We start from the raw sequence: 20,256 nt of genomic DNA on the forward strand, positions 1-20,256 counted from the left end.
CAGTCAATATCTGGGAAATTAAAATCCCCAATTATAAGACTCTCTGATTTACTGGCCCACTCTTTCCCTGTACAGTTTCTTATTATACTCATCAGAGTCATTAGGCCTATAGCACACTCCTACTCTCAGTTTTTATCTCCCAGTGCTTATGTCACACCAAACTGACTCGACACTGCACTGTCCAGTGATGTCGACTGGCTTCAGTTCCTTGGATTTTTTTTTTTTTTTTTTAACTAATAGCATAACCCCTCCTCCCTTCCTATCCTGTCTATCCTTTCTGTAAACATTGTACTCCCCAAATTCCAGTTCTGCATTCCTTATATGTGTGACACCACGTCTCTGAAATCCCAACAATATCTGCCTTTGATGTTTTGAGCAATACCTCAAATTCATCAAATTTATTTACCAAACTCCTAGCATTGGTGTACATGCAAGTATACATGCACCTGTTCCTATTCTTAGCTACCCTAACACAACCCATGTGTTTACTTGTACCGCAATGACTCCCAGCAGTCTCTGAAACATCCTGCATCTTGTTTTCCAGGCTGCTGTTCATTCCAATAGAAGCAGTGCAAGAACCTCTGCCAGTGGCTACTGTTAGTCTATTAGTCCTTGTATTCCCCCAAGCTAGCAGTTTTCCGACCCACCTAACACTTCCTCGATAGCATCAGCAAATATTCTTGCACCCTTTCTATTTAAGTGTATCCCATCCCTGTAGAAGCAGTCTCTCCTGTTAACAAGTACAGACCAGGCTAAAAAAAATTTTACCCCTTGAGCCTTGCAGAATCTTTCCAGAGCCGAATTGATTGACATGGCTCTCATATATACTCCCTCCTATAGTGTCTGGGCAGAATTGCAGACACTTTCAAATTCAACCCTAATTCACGGCTTTTTTTCAACAGTGACCTGTACTTGTGAAGTATTTCTGCTGGTCTCCTACTCTTATTGAGGAAGAGTAGGAAGTTTGGAAAGTAAGAGTAGGAATTTGTAGGAAGAGTAGGAGTAGGAAGCTTGCAGGATAGATGCACAGAAATTTATCTTTAGCTGAGTAGTTGAATGTTGGAACAAGATTTCATTTGATTATTCTTGAGGTGAGTAATTGGAATAAATTCAAGGAGGGACAGGTGATATGGGAAGTGTTAGTTGTTTTTTGGCTGATGCTGTAAAGGCTTGCTTTCTTGCATCATTTGCCACATCTAATACTAATTAATAATTAATTCTATGTAAATTAGTTAATTATGACATCGACAAGAAAACTGAAGAAATGGACAGTGGATGAACTTAATCTGATATGTTATCAAAACTAATCTCTCTCTCTCACACACACACACACACACACACACACACACGCACACACATGCACACACACACACACACACAGTAGAGTGGTAACAGGACGTTATCTTTAGTTTTGATAATGCTGGATCAAATCCTTCCCCTGTCATTTTTTTTTTTTTTTGTCTTCTTCAGTTTTCTTGTCTAATTAATAATCACCTAATTTGCATATAATCAATTATTCACTATGTCAAATATACAGCCCTTAAGGCTTTGTGGCTTCAGTAAAGGGGTTCAGTAGCCAGCTATGGGAAACTTGAACAAAGAGGAAACACGAGAAAAGATATTTGTTTTTTTTCAATGGAAGAGTTAAAAAAAAAAAAAAAAAAAATTAGTTACTGAGGTAGATATAAAAAAAAAGAGACTTTTAAATAAGGGCATAAGAGAAATTTAATAGACCAAAAAAGAAATAAAAATAGAATTACTCCAAAATTGCCAGATCTAATTGGATTATGTGAGGAAGAGATGTGATTCCAGGGGAGATATATGCAACTTTTGCCACAGAAACAGATCTGAAGGGATGTGAGTTTGAATTTACCAAGTAAAGATGTAGTTATGACATTAAATTACATCCATCTTGAGCAGTCTTGGTCCTCCTTGGCTCATATAAAGTACATAAAAAGAATAGCAAAATTTAATAGTGAGTGTAATGTTAATAGTGTTCATAATGCTTAATAGCAGAATTAAAAGATTTGAAAAAAAATGACTACAATGAGAGAAAAAAGAAAACAGATAGCAAGAGGCAGTTGATGGATGGAAATCATGAAGCAGTACTCCAAAGGCTTGGTGTAGTCCTGTTGTTTATTGTGGACTATGGCATGAAAGAATATTGCCAGGACAGAACTCAAGTGTCTGGCTCAATTTAGCAAGAAGAGATAGAAATTGGAGAAGCGAAAATATAATAGCCTGTGGACAGAACAAAGCAGTCTAATGGGGAGGTGGTCCCACTGAGAAGTAAGCTGGTGATTTCCATATCAGTTAGAGTAATTCTGACTTTACAATATTGAGTGAGGATCATTCCTGCAGTTAGACTAAATGCATAGAGGATGGAGGCAGAAAAGTATTCCTGTTTGTAAGGAAAGAAAACGTACCAAGATATAGAGAGAAATTGAAGAGAAGACAATGTGGAGAAATGCAAATCCAGCAGATCTGTCATTAACCAGAATAATAGTTACATAAAAACTACTATATAACCAGGGCTGTAGTGGAGGAGGTATATGCCGTATACCCTGTGGAATTCGATTAATATGCACAGTATACTCTCTGCCTTTCATAATGTTCATAGAGTATACCTTCTGCCAATTTTACGACTACAGCACTGCATATAACTATGGAAGAGAATAGGCTAATATAAGATTGTTTTAAAGGCATTTGAGAATAAATATTAAGGTATATTGTTATCATGGTAGATTATGAAGAATGAATATTAGGGTAGGTATATTGTTGTCAGGGTAGATTATGTAGAATGAATATTAGAGTGGATTTTGTTAGATTGTTATCATTTATTATTTGGATGGATATTGAGATAAAAATTAACACAAAAGATATACATGCTGCCCTACCATTTAATATTTGGACAACTGAATATCTACAAATAACTTTTATTTATGGGAAAACTACAAATAACTTTTATTTATGGGAAAACTAATAATAATGTTTGCTGAAACCTTTAACCTTTATGACAGACTTTAGTCTCTGTGGAACATTCTTCACCAGTTATTTTGTAAATACTCTCTGATATTTTTCACATATCTATTTGGCCTTCAAAGTGGTGATCAGTTCAGTTTTATTTTTTGAGCAGTCTCCCTCTTCACATGTACCCAATAATCCAATTCATCCCAGAGGTCTGGCCAGCCTGGAGCCCTGACTGCTGGCTCAAGCTGGCTATTCAAAGTTTTCAGCATTCATGTTCTCAAACCAGTATATCACAACACAAGCAGTATGTCATGCTGATAAAGATATGGGCCTTCCCTGATGAGCTTTCACAACATTGAAATGAAATTTTTTTTGGCGCATACTGTATAAGTTTACTTTCTTCCATCATATGCCTCTACTAATGCTAATGCTAACATAGGCAATGTATTGTCCAGGACATATAGATAGACCACCTCAGCATTTGTAGTTTTGTCCAAAATAACTAATGGTTCCCAGGCTAAAACATGAAAAACAACCCCAGACCATCATGCTGCCTCCACCAAACCACTATTTGGACAATAGAGTCCAAGAATGGTGGGTGCCCGCCCACCTTACACCAAGCTAGACAGCATCTGGCATTAGCCAGGGTGATTAGTGGCTTGTTGACTGGTAATCCATATCATGCAGCATCCTGCACACTGTACTGGGGTTGAAATGGGTCCCAGTCATCTTGTAGAGGGGACCTGTGCGTGTGTTGTGACAATGTCAACCCGTATTCTGAATGGATGATTCTTTTCAGGGCTCTCCTGTCACATTCTGTTAGCTTCAGAGGATTTTCTGTTATTTTGTTACAGTTTTGGTACCAGTCTTGCTTTTTTATTTGCAGATCACATAGACTTATGGCCTATCAGTGCCATTGAAATGTCATGTGCAGACTGATTGCTTATGTGGCACCCTATTATCATTTGTGCTTGAAATGTTTTACTTCTGTTGATCACTGCATCTTGCATTTACAATTATATTACTGTCTCCATAAAGGTCTATGAGCATATTCATGGTTGTCTGGATAATAATGTTAGGGCAGTGCATATTGGTGATGTTAAAGCTAATGACCTTCAGATTAGCATTATAAGTGTAGGGAGGAGGAGGGAGAGAATAAGTTGAAATAAAAATAATAGTTGAAAAATGTGTTTTTCAAAACATAAATTGAAAACATTATTGAAGTTAGGATTGAATGAAGAAGGTAATTAGAGAGAGGAAAAAAAAAAGAAAGATAATTGAATGAGGAGTGTATCCCATAAGAATTGTGTAATGATGATACTGTAAGATCTTGAAACAAGAATTTTAAATGTACAAATTCTGGTAGGAATTGGGTTGCATTTAATTAGAAAAGATGGTTTATAGAACATTCTATTGATTTGGAGAGTGATTTAAAGAAAATTCCATAATGGAAAATTTGATTAATGTCTGTAAAAGAACTACAGAGTTTAAAACAAGCCCTAATCAAGTTTCATGTAGTATTCATTTAAAATATTTGGAATGAATGGGAAGTAATAACTGTGGAGAAAATAAGGATTATATAATGGAGATAAAGATAAATTTAAAATGAATGTGGAAGGTAAAGTTTAATAAAGAAAGTAATTAAAGTAAAAAAAAAAACTAAACTGAATGATAACTATGCTCCATAAGCATTAAGTATTGTGTGATGAAAGTTTGAGACTGAATTTAAATATATAAATTTCAATTGTTAAAAACAAATATATAGGTTTTTTGAATTGAGTAACACTGATTAAGGGGTGGTTTGTAAACTGAAATGTTATATAAAGCAAAAGCAAATTTTTAGAATATTAATGATAGTTACATATATAGATTGCCATTTAAGTTAATATAATGATATAATAGATTAGTGAGAGATCAAGAAAATAATCTACTTTCATAGTGCAGAAGTTAAGTGGATGAATGAAAGTGACAGTATAATAGATTTAAAGATAAAGAGGGAGTAAGTGAAGTTAGAAGGTTGATGGATATTCTTTACTGTGTGTAGTATAATCCTGATATGTCTGTATAAGCCTTATATATCTGTATATGTGTAAATGAATTGTGTAATAAATGTTTTGGTTTGCTCTATTTTGTATTTGCCTCATTTGTTCATGAGAAACTCACATTTAGTCCAATATATGTATATAGACAATTACTTCCAGTTTTTAGATCAGAGAGAACAAGCACTCAGATAGCCTATGGGCCTTAGTGCTTTCAAGGAAGCTGTTGTTGCAAAAGTTTACAATAATTGTTCAAGAATGATACTAAATTTGACAAAAAATAATATAAATAAAAAAATAATCCTCACATACAAATAGCATCATTAAAAGGTGACTCTGTCGTGTCTTTTTTTCATAGGTTTAGAATAGTAAAAAAAAAAAAAGGAACAGGTCAGTTCCCTGTATGAGATAAAGTTAGTGGAAATACTAAATAACTGGAATAAATCTTGATTTAGTTCAGTAAACTGGGCACTATCTTCTCCTATATGTTTGGTGGACAAGATTTTGAATGCCATAAATAAAATTTGTGGACTTTATAATTTATAATATATTTAGCATTAGTAGAGGCATATGATCCAAGAAAGCCAGCTTATATAGCATCAGCCAAAAAAAAAAAAAAAAACTCTTCTCATTTCACCTATCCATTCACCCCAAATGCTTGTCTAGTTCTGCCTTGAAATTGTTTGTTTTCAATTTCCACTACGACAGATGGAAGTTTGTTCCAACTATCAAGCACCCGCTGGCTAAAGGCAAATTTCCACATATCTATTCTACAATTGTCTAACCTCAATTTGAATTTATGTCCCCTCAGGTGAGTAATCCACCCAAGAGAAAGAATCCCATCAACATTCAGCTTGCTCAAACCATTCAAGGCCTTATACACCTCAATTAGATCACCTCACAGGTGCCTAGTCTCCAGATGCTGCAATTTGCAGAACCTAAGTCTTTCTTGGTAACAGCAACCCTTTGTTCCATTCACCAATCTCATTGCCCTTCTCTGTACTTGTTCCAGCAGCTCTACATCCTTCCTAAAATGAGACCTCTAGACCTGCATGCAGTACTCAAGGTGGGCTTGAGCATTGCCTTATACAAGGGGACAATCACCCCCTTATCCCTGCTAGCAAAATTCCTGTATATCATTTGACAAGACACCATGAGCTACTCTTGCAGCCTTTTTTCACTGCTCAGAAAACTTCATATTTGATGGCACAATTACCCCCAGGTTCTTTTCATTGTCTACTACCCTGAGTGTAGTACCACACAGTTGGTACATTACTGTGGGGTTACTGCTACCCATATGCAGTACTTTACATTTGTCAATGATAAACTTCAGTTGCCACCTCTCAGCCCATCTGCTCAACCTTTCTAGATCCTGTTGTAGTAGTATACTATCATTACTGTCATTAACAACCCTGCCAACTTTTGTATTGTCTGCAAACTTAAAACATTAACCCTGATATACCTTCACCAATATCATTGATAAATACAGAAAACAACACTGGGCCCAACACTGAACCCTGAGGGACTCCACTAATAACATTAGTCCATGAAGAGCAGTGTCCATTGATTACCACTCTCCATCTCCCACTCAACCATTCTTTTATTCGTTGTAGCAAGTTGTCTTAATGCCATACTGTTCCGCTTTGTACAGTAGTCTTCAATGTGCAACAGTATCAAAAACTCCTAAAATCCAAGTATATGATATCAAAATTATTTTTTGCATCCAGTTCCTTTGTGACCACATCATAGTATCCAATCAAATTTGTTAGCCAAGACTTCCCTTTAACAAATTCATGATGTCTGAACTGTAACTGCAGTCTTGTGTAGATGATCCTGCAGTGATTCTTTAACCATTGCATCCATTGTTTTCCCTGGAACAGAAATCAAACTAACAAGTCTTAGCTAATTTATAGAGCTTCTTAATGTACCGTTATGTAATTGACTTAATACTATTTAGCCACAATCAAAAACCAAGTTCTCCAACCTTTTTCTTCAGGTATTAAGCTCTACATGTGGTATGCAGACGATGTGTTATTAATAGAAAACAGAGTCACCATTGATAATCTTTTTAATAAGTTCAATACAATACACAAAAGATTAAAATATACCCTTGAAATAGAAACTGACAAAATCAACTTCCTTAACCTCCCAATATATAAAATGGGCACCAGGCTAGGAACCAAAATTTATAGAAAAGACACATACACAGGAAAATATTTTCATTTTCAATCGCATCATCCACTCAGTACAAAAAAAGTCCGTTCTCTACAATCAATCTACAACGCCATTAAGTTTGGTTCTTCACAGGACGATTTATCGACCAAACTACAATATCTTGCAAAGAAATTCATAGCTTGGAAATACCCTTCACATTGAATTCAACACACAATTTCTGTTGCAAGAAATAATGTCAATAACCCACATAATCATAGCACCAACCAGAACAACAAACAAAACACACGCATTGTCCTCCCCTATCACAGCAGACTTGCCAGACAGCTTCTCCAAGTGTTTACCAATATAGACAAATTTAATATTTTCTTCATATAATAAATTAGGGACCATGTTTAATACATATAAAGAGACACATGAATATCCAATAAGTGACATCAGCAACATTATATATTTAATTAAATGTCAATCTGGCTGTAACGCATGCTACATCAGGGGCACTACCGCAAAATATGGCACCACAAAAACTTCCAATACACGTGCTTATTACCACCATAATAGCTTCAGAAATAATCAAGCCGGCACTGAACTTACACAACATGTGCATTCTCACAATCACAATCCCCTAATTGATTCAGCCATCGCAATTATTAAATTAGGATCTAGTTACAAAATCTTCCAACACGAGACGCTTGTCATAGAATGGTGTCACCAAAACACTAAATTTAATGTTCTAAACACGAAACTTCCAACCAACTTTTCACCAATCTGGAACCTTACGCACGTAAAGTTCCTGCATGTCTCAAAATACATTGTGGGAACATAGGAATTCTTTAAATACATAATTCCTTTTCTCCTATCATTGCCAACTGAAGACTATTTTCACGAAAGTCACTCATTATGATTATTGGCTTCATTTTGTTCTCATTAATATTTTATAAATGACAACCAGGGATGAGGTACTGCACTTCTTCCTTGAGCAAACTTTAATTACAGGTTTTTGACAATTCTGTCTTCATTTATTTTAACTTATTTTACACTTCATTTAATTCATTTCCACTTCAATACCATGTAACTAAGCAGATCAATTAAGGTGAGTACTGTCAATTAAGCTCTTATTGCTATTATTTTTATTAACTTACAGGTCTGTAATTACTCATGTCACCCTTTATTCCCCCCTTTGTGAATTGGGGACACATTTGGACATCTGAGTCCAAGGAAGCTTTCATACTTATGGTTAAGGGTTTGCTTACTTCTTGCCAGGTGGGCAGGAGTGGCAGTGCATAGCACACACTTCTTGATTAGACGGGGTTCGAGCCCGTGACCACCAAATACGGAGGATGCGTAAAGGTCAGGGAATGACCACCGCATATCCTCGGAGTAATATGGCCTTAGTTGCTAATGCTCCTAAAAACAAAATAACAACAACAACAGCTTACTTCTTTTACTGTCTCCTTTAATATAACTAGAAAGATCCCATTGACCCCCAGGTTCCTTCTTTATGTTCAATTTCAACATTTTCTCCTCCACTTTTCTCTCAGTTATTACAAAATCATTTAGCTCCCTGCTAGAGTTGGATAAGCTTCTGGCCTCCATTTCCCTACAGACATTCCTCATGTGCGAATGTATATGCAAAATACTCATTCAGTTTGTCAGCTAACTCAGCAGGTTCATCAACAACCAACTCTCTGATATCAAGTGGACCAATCACATTCATCCCCTTCCTTCTAGAGTTTACATACGTAAAGAAGTCTTTGCTGTTTTTCTTTGCATCCTTTGACAAAGATTTCTCACACCTGATAATTTATATGCATCCTATGCATTTTTTCTTCTCTGCCATGAGTCTCATTAGTTCATCTGTCATCCACTTAGGCCTAAACCCTGAACAGTATTTCTTAGTTGGGACAAAAAGCCTAGTAGCTTCCAAGATTACTTCCTTGAATGCTTCCCATTTAGAATTTGCTGTTGTAACATCGTCAGTTGATTCCATTGTATAGAATTAAAAACTGTTTGAGACGACTGTAGTCACCTTTACAACAACAAATATCCTTCCCTTTACCCCTGATGATAGTTACATCTGTAAGTGAATCCTACATCAGTACACTGATCACTGCCACCTAATGGTTCCTTTATATGCAGATTCATAATGCATGACGAATCACTGCTGATAATCAGATCAAGAGTATTACTCCCTCTCGTTTCCTCTCAAACATGCTGCTGTAGAAAACAATCGTCGAATAAATCCACAAAAGCCTTACTAGTGTGTGAGTGACCAACCCAGAAGTTCCAGTCAATATATGGGAAGTTAAAATCCCCCATTATAAGACCATCCGATTTACTTGCTCACTCTATTTCTCTGTACAGTTGTTCATTGTATTCATCAGAATCATTAGGCCTATAACCAGGGGCGGGCCGTCCCAAGGGTTCAAGGAGTGCATTGCACCCAGGCACCAACATTTGAGGGGTGACTGAAAACATGAAACTTTCATACACATATGAAGAAAATTTCAGGGGGGGGCAGAAAATTTCAATTGGCACCTGGGCGACAAATTGTGACTGGCATCCGTGTGCAACATACCTTTGGAATGTCCCTGCCTATAACACACTCCTACTGTCATTTTTGCTTTCCTGGTGCTTATCTCACACGAAAAATGGCTCAACATTGCACTATCCACCCATGTCAGCTGGATGCACTTCCTTAGATTTTGTTTCTTAACTAACAGCATGATCCCTCCTCCCTTTCTATCCTTTGTATTCCCCAAATTCCAATTCTGTATTCCTTATCTCTGTGTGACACCACATCTCTGACATTCCAACAATATCTGCCTTCAATGTCTTCACATACACCTCAAATTCATAAAATTTATTTACTGTACTCCTCGCAATGCTGTACATGCAGTGCTGTAATTGTAAAATTAGCAGAAGGTATACTCTTTGAATGTTACGTATGTAGAGAGTATACCATGCTTATTAATCAAATTTCCAAATACCCGTGTGTGTGTGTGTGTGTGTGTGTGTGTGTGTATTTTTTTTTTTTTTTTTAATTATCATACTACTTTACTTTTTTATATATACACATATCTAGAAGGTATACACTATTCACCTAAAAAAAAAAAAAATCCAGAGGGTATACAGCATATACTCTCATCTACAGCCCTGTGTACATGCAAGTATACATGCACTCATTCTTACTCTTATTTATCCTAACACAGCCCATGTATTTACCTGTTCCATAACCCCCAGGAGTCCTGGAAATCCACAGCATCTTGCTTTCCAGGCTGCTGCTTATTCCAATAGAAGCAGTACAAGAATCACTTTCACCTCTGCCTGCAGTTACTGTTAATCTATTGGTCTGTGAATCCCCCCCCCCCAAGCTAGCAGTTTTCTGACCTACCTAACACTGCCTCGATAGCATCAGCAAATATTGTAAATGCACTGCTTTTAAACAGATGACATCATAGAAAGGCTATTCTGTTATTTGTTCAAATTTACTTGTCTTTCATTGGTTAACAAGGCATCTCAGTTAGCACATCCGTAATGATTTTTGAATGCAAGAAATTCTTGTTCATCTTTGTTGTATTCCTAGAACTGCAGCGAATGATGAACATTGGGGCCAGTCAATCTCCATAATAACATGTATTGCACAAAAGATATATTCCAAAGGCAAAATAAAAAAAGTGCTTAAGGAGAGCATAGAGAGCATTAATCAAAAAAAGGGAAAAAAAGGACATCACACATGAAATAATTGTGCTGTTTTTGTGGGGATTAGCAAAAATGTTTGCATTGTTCTGTTCATGTGAATCATGTAGATACTGAACACATTTAGTCAAAGTGCCCCACAGTTCTTATGAGCCAGGTGGGTAAAGTGCCTGCCTGGCAACCCAAAAGTCGCGGGTTCGAATCCCGCCTCGAGCTTGGATCAAAGTACTGCAAAAACCTTGGGAGGTGCATTATGGCCACAGAAGCCGATGCGCCAACAACTTACAAAAAAAAAAAAAAAAAAAAGTTCTTATGAGGACCCTGTAGAAAAGAAGACAATCGAGAAAAAACCAAAGTTTTGCATGATACAACGGACCAAAACACGGCCAGATTTTTAGCTTAATATATACCAAAAATAAAAGGCATGATTAGATTTTTTTTATGCCAATAGTCTGTAATAAATAATTTTTTTCCCTATATTCAATTTCCTGGTATCCACATGAAAGATCTATGGGAAATAATGAGGGAATATGCAATCCTCCAAAAGCTAATACCATTTGTGATACTGATGTGTGAAGAATGGAGCACAGTTTGGAACCTCTAAACTGTGCTATAATACCAACAGGATAAATGAAGCAGCCCTCAGGTTAAAGTGCTTATGAATGTCAACCAGGTAGTTGGTGAAAAGCTAGATAATTACAAATTCATTATTTTAAAAAAAATGGAATTAGCAGTGTATTAGATGATAGAAAAAGATGGCTGACAATATAACGAAAGTGAAGATTCACGGGGAAAATGCCAGTGGTGATAATCTCAGCCGATGGCGATTTTCAAGGATTTTATGTAATACAAAGTTTATTTTGTTTTATAATCAAATTTTTTTCAAGTAAATTGCTTAAGGCTGAATGTATGTATTCATTATTTTCTGAAATTTCATTTTTTTTAAATATGGATGTATCTTATGGGAGGGAAATAGTAATATCTGCTCATCTATTCTTGTGAGACCATAATTTTTCACTTCAATTAAAAATAAGTTTTCCTTTAACAATTATTAGAAGGAATATGAAGGAACACTTCTATAATAAAAGCCTAGCTTGTTTTTTATTTTAAAAAAAGAAATATTTTCTAATGAATTTAACCTTCCATTTTTAATTCCAACACTATTATTATATTGTTTACAACCTCCAAAAGTAGATTTAGATTTTCTCCTCATACTACTGTTTCTAGCCTATGTATATTTTCTGAAATACTTAAATATTTAAGTATAAACTAATGATATAGAAATTCCATTTCTATATCATTAGTTTAATTTATAGAGTACCTGGATGGTTTGACTTGAGTGAAGTTACATTATTTGAAATTTAAAGTTTTCTAACCTTAAAAACACTACTCACGTGTGCAGTAAGGTGTCTCGCCACTCCAGTGACCATCTCCTCGACAAATCCGAGTACCATTTCCTACTATTTCATATCCTTCAATGCATCTGTAGTGAACTATACCCTCGACTGTGAAAATAGTTCCATCTATAACTGTCTGGTTATCTCGTCTTTTTGGTTGGCCACATGAAACAACTAGAAGGAAAAGGAATTTTTGAATTAATACTTTAAAGTTTTCATAATCCTAGCTCATTTCACCTTTCACAAGTGAGTTTGGCAAACCATTCATAGTGAATTTTCAGTATTAATGGGCACTGTGGAGCAATTTTTTTTTTTTCTTGGAATTTTGATATTTAAAAAAAAAATGCTGTAAAGTATGTAAAAATATTAAAATTTTTAAAAAAAAATTTTGGCTTTGTCCTGCACTGAAATTTTCAAGATTAAAAAAAAAAAAAAAAACCTAAAAGAAAACTATCCATTAAAATCAACTGTTGCTCTTTTTGATGCAAAAAGGAAACATTTGCTCTACATCTATTTAAGTATCAGTTGATTCAGTTTTATCACCTTCTGGATCTGAATTCCTAAGAAACACTTCAGTTAGGTTTGGGCCTGATTGAAGTCAAAACTGAAATCACCAAGTGCAATCATCCCTTCAGTTTTGAAAGCTATTTTCATGTTGCCATCTATTATGAACTGCAGCAAAAGGCAGAAAAATTAAGACAATTTGCATTTTAATGCTCTTGCTGTTTTTCAACTAACCTTCAAAACATAAAATCTATAGATGTAATCCTAAAGGGGTTCATTTATAAAAATGTTGACCATCATTTATATTTCTAATATCAAATAAATATTTTATTATTAAAAATTTTTTTTGTTTGGAACAATGACTTACCAAGAAACAAGTTATTCTACTGTTCTAAGGTACATTAGCACCAGATCATTCTCAGACCTGGATTTGATAAAAAAAAATTTAAAGCCATTGATCATATTTTAATATTCTTGAATATTGAAAATGGTCTGTTTAATGTGCTTAATATTTAAAGAGAAAATCTTTAGCCATATATACAATGTTTTTTATTTGATATTAGCAAGTGGTATAATTATACTACTGGAGAGAAATTTCAAAATTCCTATTCTAAGTTATAATTTAATATTTCTTAAAGTAAAAAAAAAAAAAAAATTATGCTTTAATAATTACAATCATTTGAAATTTTTTTTTTTTAATTTCTCTTATAATATTCTTTTATCTTGGGATACAAGTTTAGGGTTATAATTTTGTACTGAAATTAAAATTTTATTGAAATTAAATCGAAATCATGACTTAGACCAGAGCAGCAAAGCAAAAGGCTCAGGGCAGAACTGAGGGGGGGGGGGGGCAGTTGCCCTCTCAATCACAGCCTTTTAAAATGCTCTGCTTGCTTGATGTTTGTGGAGCAATCAGATACGGGACATGATATTGCCAAGAGGTCTTTGTGTGTGTGTGTGTGTGCGTGCGCGATGTTAGGAGTGTGAGGAAATCAGGCGACAACTCAGCATTGTTATGGGCCTATATGAGAGCTTGAAGGACAGGGTGGATGCCCTCGAAGGATCTAAATTGAGGGACCCATCAAGCTCTCAGCTTCCCACATCAATGCCAGAGCTTGCACATGATCATCACGCAACACAGCACCAATCCCCAAAGCAGAATGCGCTGGTCCCACAGGAACTAGAAGTTCTTGGTGACTCTATTGTCAGGGAAACGGGGAACATGCTATGTAAAAAGGATAGGTAGAACAGGACCAGGGTATGTCTGCCAGGGGCAAAGGTTGATGACATAGAGGATATCATCTTTTAAGGGCACAAAAGGTGATATTGTTGTACACGTTGGCACTAATGATATTAAGAGTAGGAGACCGGCAGAATTACTTAACAAGTACAGGTTACTGTTGAAAAAAAGCCATGAATTAGGATTGAATTTGAGTGTCTGCAATTCTGCCTAGACATGATAGGAGGGAGTATATGATGAGAGCCTTGTCGATCAATTCAGCCCTGGAAAGATTGTGCAAAGCTCAAGGGGTAGAATTTTTTTTCAGCCTGATCTGTACTTGTTAACAGGAGAGACTGCTTCTACAGGGATGGAATACACTTAAATAGAAAGGGTGCAAGAATATTTGCTGATGCTATCAAGGCAGTGTTAGGTGGGTCGGAAAACTGCTAGCTTTGGGGAATACAAGGACTAATAGACTAACAGTAGCCACTGGCAGAGGTGAAAGTGATTCTTGCACTGCTTCTATTGGAATGAGCAGAAGCCTGGAAAACAAGATGCAGGGTATTTCAGAGACTGCTGGGAGTCATTGCGGTACAAGTAAACACATGGGTTGTTTTAGGGTAACTATGAATAGGAACAGGTGCATGTATACTTATGCTAGGAGTTTGGTAAATAAATTTGATGAATTTGAGGTATTGATCAAAACATAAAAGGCAGATGTTATTGGGATATCAGAGACGTGGTGTCACACAGATATAAGGAATGCAGAACTGGAATTTGGGGAGTACAATGTCTACAGAAAGGATAGGAAGAGAGGAGGAGTTATACTATTAGTTAAGAAACATATAAAATCCAAGGAAGTGAAGCCAGTCGACATTGCTGCACAGTGCAGTGTCGAGTCAGTTTGGTGTGACATAAGTACTGGGAGATCAAAATTGAAAGTAGGAGCGTTTTATAGGCCTAATGACTCTGATGAGTATAATAAGAAACTGTACAGGGAAATAGTGAGTCAGTAATTCAGAGAGTCTTATAATGGGGGATTTTAATTTCCCAGATATTGACTGGAATTTGTGGGTTGGGCACTCACACACTAGTAAGGCTTTTGTGGATTTATTGGATGATCGTTTTCTACATCAGCATGTTCGGGAGGCAACTAGGGGGAGTAATACTCTTGATCTGATTATTAGTAGTGATTCTTCATGCATTAAGAATCTACAGATAAAGGAACGACTAGGTGGCAGTGATCAGTGTGCTGAAGTGAGATTTACCCAAAGAGGTAACTATCATCAAGGGTAAAGGATTTTTGCTTTCGTAAAGGCAACTATGGTGGTCTGAGACAGAATTTAAATTCTATACAGTGAAAATTCTATAACATGGAGTCTTGTCAATGATATATAGGAATTTTGCTAGCAGGGACAGGGAGGTGATTATCCCATTATACAATGTAGTCAGGTCAGACCTAGAGTACTGTGTACAGGTCTGGAGGCCCCATTTTAGGAAGGATGTACAGTTGCTAGAACAAGTACAAAGAAGGGAAACAAGATTGGTGAGGGGAACAAAGGGAAACTCTTACCAAGAAAGGCTCAAGTTCTGAAAATTTCAGCCCCTGGAGAGTAGGCACCTGCAAGGTGATCTGATTGAGGTGTATAAAGCCTTGAATGGGTTGAGCAAGGTGAATGCTGATGGGATTCTTCCTCTTGCTCAGACTAAGAGCCTGAGGGAGCACAGTTTCATATAGAGGAAAGATAGTTGTAGAATTGATGTGCGGAAATTTGCCTTTAGCCAGCGGGTGGTTGATTGGTGGAACAGGCTTCCTTATTTTGCTGTGGAGGCTAATAGCCTAAATAAATTTAAGGCTGAGCTGGAGAGGCATTTAGAACTAATGTGAGGGGTGAAATGGAAGGGTTTTTTTTTTTTTTTCCCCTTTGGCTGATGCTGCATAAGCTTGCTTTCTTGCATCGTATGCCTCTACTAATGCTAATAATAATTGTATAACTGCACAGCACAACCTATTGTTGAGACTTGCACAAGAATCCTATATCATTATACTTGTCGAGTATCACTCCCTAAATGTAGGAAGTGGTACTCAACAGGCTATTTATGATTTTTAACAAATTTTATTTTCTAAATTCACGTTGATGGTACCATGTGAGTGTTTCACATTATTTATTGTATTCCAGTGTAATGATATTGCTTTTCATTCATTTCTATTCCATTACAGAAAAAATTAATATTAGAACACTAGATTCCTTTTGTTATCACTGTAAAATTCATAACATGCGAAGCGTGAATAAAATGAAATTGGATGTCTAAATGAATATAAAATGCTGCCAGTGCTGTAAATTTAAGAATTGGTAGTAATGACAACTGTGCATATTGACCATCCTGTATGCAGAGGGAGTGACACCTAGCAGCAGAGATTATATGGCATGCAGTGATGGACGTGTCCACCAGTGCAATGCAGTCTATTCAGTTTTCTATGGGAGGGGCTCTCTCTCTCTCTATAGCAGAAATGACAAACTCGCACAGTTGTCACAAGAGAAAATGATGTATTGGAAGATCAGTGTATAGCAATTAAGGATGTATCCAGGAAGCTGGATATCAGTTATGGGCCTGCCTGCATTACTATAAGACTGAAAAATGATCTGGCAGGAAGTCAACCCTACATGAATGACTAAATCCAGCAATGGTGCCAACTGTAAGCATATTACTTTTATGAGCAATGTAAAAAATCCTTTTTAAGAAGCTCAATGCCTTCAGGTGTTGTCTCCATATTTGGATACAATACTCCAAGTGTGGTTTTACTATTTCCTTGTGCAGTGGGGTTATATACTGAATATGTTTTGGCTTGAACTCCCATGTCTTAGGTGTTTTTGATGACTCTGTAGAATAAGGGATATATATATATATATATATATATATATATATATATTTTTTTTTTTTATGAAACCCCCAAACACGAAAGGTATCAAAACATATAGCACTTAGTACCGTGCATGGGTTAAAGGAAAAGTATGGGGGGGGGGGGATGCTGGAAACTTTGCTCTAGAGACTAAACATGGGTTTCACCACTTCAAGCCTCCAATAAGCAAAGTGGTGGTATTTCACCGGTTGATGAAAGTCATCTACCACATGAAATGTGGAATAAAGAATATACAAAGAAGAATCAAGAAATGTTTCCAAAAAAAAAAAAAATTTATGAAATCTCTTGTAAATATATATTTCATGAAAGCTAAGTGAAAAACTGCATTATATTTTAGATAAAATTACCATCTATTTCTGTAAATAACATTTTTACCTTTACATATTGGTTCTTTGCTGCTCCATGTGCCATTCTCCAAACATAATCGCCTAAGAGGACCATTTAATTCGAAGTTTGCATCACACTGATATTCTACTTGACTGCCATAATATGTGGAATTGTTAGGCAGTAACCAGTGACCATGAGGTACAGGAAATGGCAGCCCACAGTCAATATCTGAAACACAGTATGTATGAACTTCAGGATAAAGTAAAATAAAAACAATAATGAAATTTCAATATGTGTGTTTGGGAGAGAATATAGTGTGAGTCGCATATATGGTAATACAAGTTTTTCTCCAAAACCAATAGAGCTTGTCTGTAGTGCTTATCAAAGATAAAAAAAAATCTTTGATGATCACTACAAATTAAAGTTCACTCAGACATGAAACAACCTTTAATTTCTTATAAATAAGAACTTTTGCACTTTCAAATAACAAGTTATAGGGTGGTACACAAAATTTTTTTATGATATAAAGGGAAAACTCTTATCCAGTTAAGATTTCTTAAAAAATCGTGAAAGATTTTTGTTATCTGTTATCTTGGCAGAATTATCTGTGCTCATGTACGATGCTTATTACCAATGATGAGCTACTTGCTAACCACTTGCTTGCAGTTGTAGTGTTATCAAGTCCAAAACACCAACAGTTCTATCATTATGAAATTATGATAAAGATCTGAATGGATCTTTTGAATGAATGGACCAATCTGATTGGAAGCATTCTTTTAAAGTTTGAGACATTCTAAAGTGTGATTTCATTCTAGTTTCAAATCACCTGCTGTAAAGCTGAAACTCTATTTATCTGCATGGGATTCAGATGGGTAAAAAATTGGCAAGGGGCATTTTTATCCCCACATTTATTTTTGTTATTTTGCTTTAACTTCAATTAAGATTTATTCTGTTCACTCTGGAATAACTCACAGTTCTTTCCAAGGTAATTTTTTGCCAGTTTGTCTATTAAAAAATAGCAAGAACTATATTGAATAGGATGAAAATATTTATAAAGTTTACAATATCTTGTATATGATTTCATATGATTGCTAATGGATTAAATGCCATGTGTCTTTGAAATGGCTCTGAATATTGACAGTCATGAACCTCAGCTACTCTTCTACAATTATTTGTACATTCAACTTACACTAAACACTACAAGCATTTCAGTATCCATCAAAACCAGCCTTATGGGACTTTTGACTAGTTTACTAAACACTCTTGGATAACTAACTGATATTATCACTCAATGTCAGTGAATGAAAATAATGGTAAACAGAAGAAAATATCACAGGGGAATGATAAACTATAAATGTGAAATATAGTAAGTTAAAAGAAATTTCCCAAAAAAAAAAAAAAAAAAAAGTCTGTATTGCTTATATATGCAAAACTTGCAATACACAAAGAAATATGGGGTTCTGCCATTGATATAGAGGAACTTTGTCAGCAGAGACAAAGAAGTGATTATCCCATTGTATAAGGAGATGGTTAGGCCAAATCTGGAATACTGTATACAGGTTTGGAAATCCCATTTTAGGAAAGATATAGATCTATTGGAAAGGGTGCAGAGAAATAATAAGATTAGCTGGGGACACAAAAGGGGTATCCTTACCAAGAAAGACTGGGTTCTGTAAATTACAGTGTCTGGAAACCAATCATGTATGAGGTTATTTTGTTGGTGCTATATAAGCTTTACTTCCTTGTTCAGGTGCCTTTGTATCCATGCAGGCCACCATTTTTCACAACACTACATGTGCATGTGCAATTTTTTTGTTCTTATAATGATTTTATAAATTTCAAAATAGAAGAAAATAATAAACATTATAAACATACAATGTTTTCTGCTATTTTTCCAGCAGAATTAATAAGTTTTGTTACCTTGAATATGAGATACAAATAAATATGTTGAAATTTTAAAATTTTTAATTAAAAAAAAAAAAGCTTACATTTAATAAGCATTTCAGTCCATCAGTAAAACAAGTATTGTATACTACAAGTAAAATACAAAAAAACGTTTTTTTCAGAAATACAGTGAAACCTCTCTAAACAGACACCTCTTGTGAAAACACACGGTTTGGACCCTGGCCAGGAATATTAGAAATTAAATGTTAGATCTCCCAAAATGGACACTCCCTAATACAGAAGTGGTGACTTTAATAGGTGTCATTTTAGTATTTTCAACCTCCCTAGGTGGACATTTTCAAGGGCAGTTGATACACATATGCATTTTTGTTGGTCAGTGGGCATTTTCAATGAAAGCAAGTGAAGATCAAGATCAGTAATACTAATTAGACTTGTGATGGCCTTGAGGGTTACTCACGGAGCAGATAGTTATGGCTGGAATATTTGCAAACTTATTTGGACTGTTCAATGCAGTTTCATTGTTGTACATCATTTATCAAGGCAGTAAAATTGTCAAACTAAGAATTGCTGTTTCCAGAATTTAAAAGAGAGAGAGAGAGAACTATAGCAAGTCTGTATACAGGTTTCAATTTGTAATATGTATATAAAAAAAGTGTGGGTATAGAGCTATAATACATTTCTTCAAAAAACAAAAAAAAACCCACACATCTTTACCAACAGAATGCATTAACTGGCGAGTTACGGGCTTGGCATACCCAGGGTCCTGAGCTGGATATCATCATTCTTCTCTTTCTTGGTGATTCCTTTCTACTTTTGTCTCTCTCTCTCTCAGGGTAACTCTGGGAATTTTCTTTTTTCTTTTTTTTTTTTTTGGCTGGTGCAGCATAAGCCCTAGGCTTTCTTGCACCATGTAGCTAATAATAATAATAATAATAGCGAATTTTGACCAGCAGCCCATGAGGATTTCTGCATTCACAAATGCAAGATACCCACAAGCCTCCTTCACAAAACAAACACTATTTTGTGAACAGGATACACCACTTCTAGATAATAGAGGATATCCTCAAAATTTAATTATCTAACCAGAAAAAGTATATG

The 20,256-nt window shown here is 35.6% G+C and overlaps 1 protein-coding gene across 1 annotated transcript in view; it reads right to left on the reverse strand.

Moving 5' to 3' along the window:
* The window catches only part of LOC150081074 (P-selectin-like), a 265,101-nt gene that overhangs the window by 40,478 nt on the left and 204,367 nt on the right, over nt 1-20,256 (reverse strand). Inside the window, 2 exon segments of the mRNA XM_090382138.1 lie at nt 12,275-12,451; nt 17,302-17,481. Coding sequence (XP_090238264.1) covers nt 12,275-12,451; nt 17,302-17,481 — 357 coding nt within the window.

This window comes from Mastigoproctus giganteus, chromosome 9 (assembly GCF_048544385.1).
Source record: "Mastigoproctus giganteus isolate SK-2022 chromosome 9, ASM4854438v1, whole genome shotgun sequence".
Classification (NCBI taxonomy): Eukaryota; Metazoa; Arthropoda; class Arachnida; order Uropygi; family Thelyphonidae; genus Mastigoproctus; species Mastigoproctus giganteus.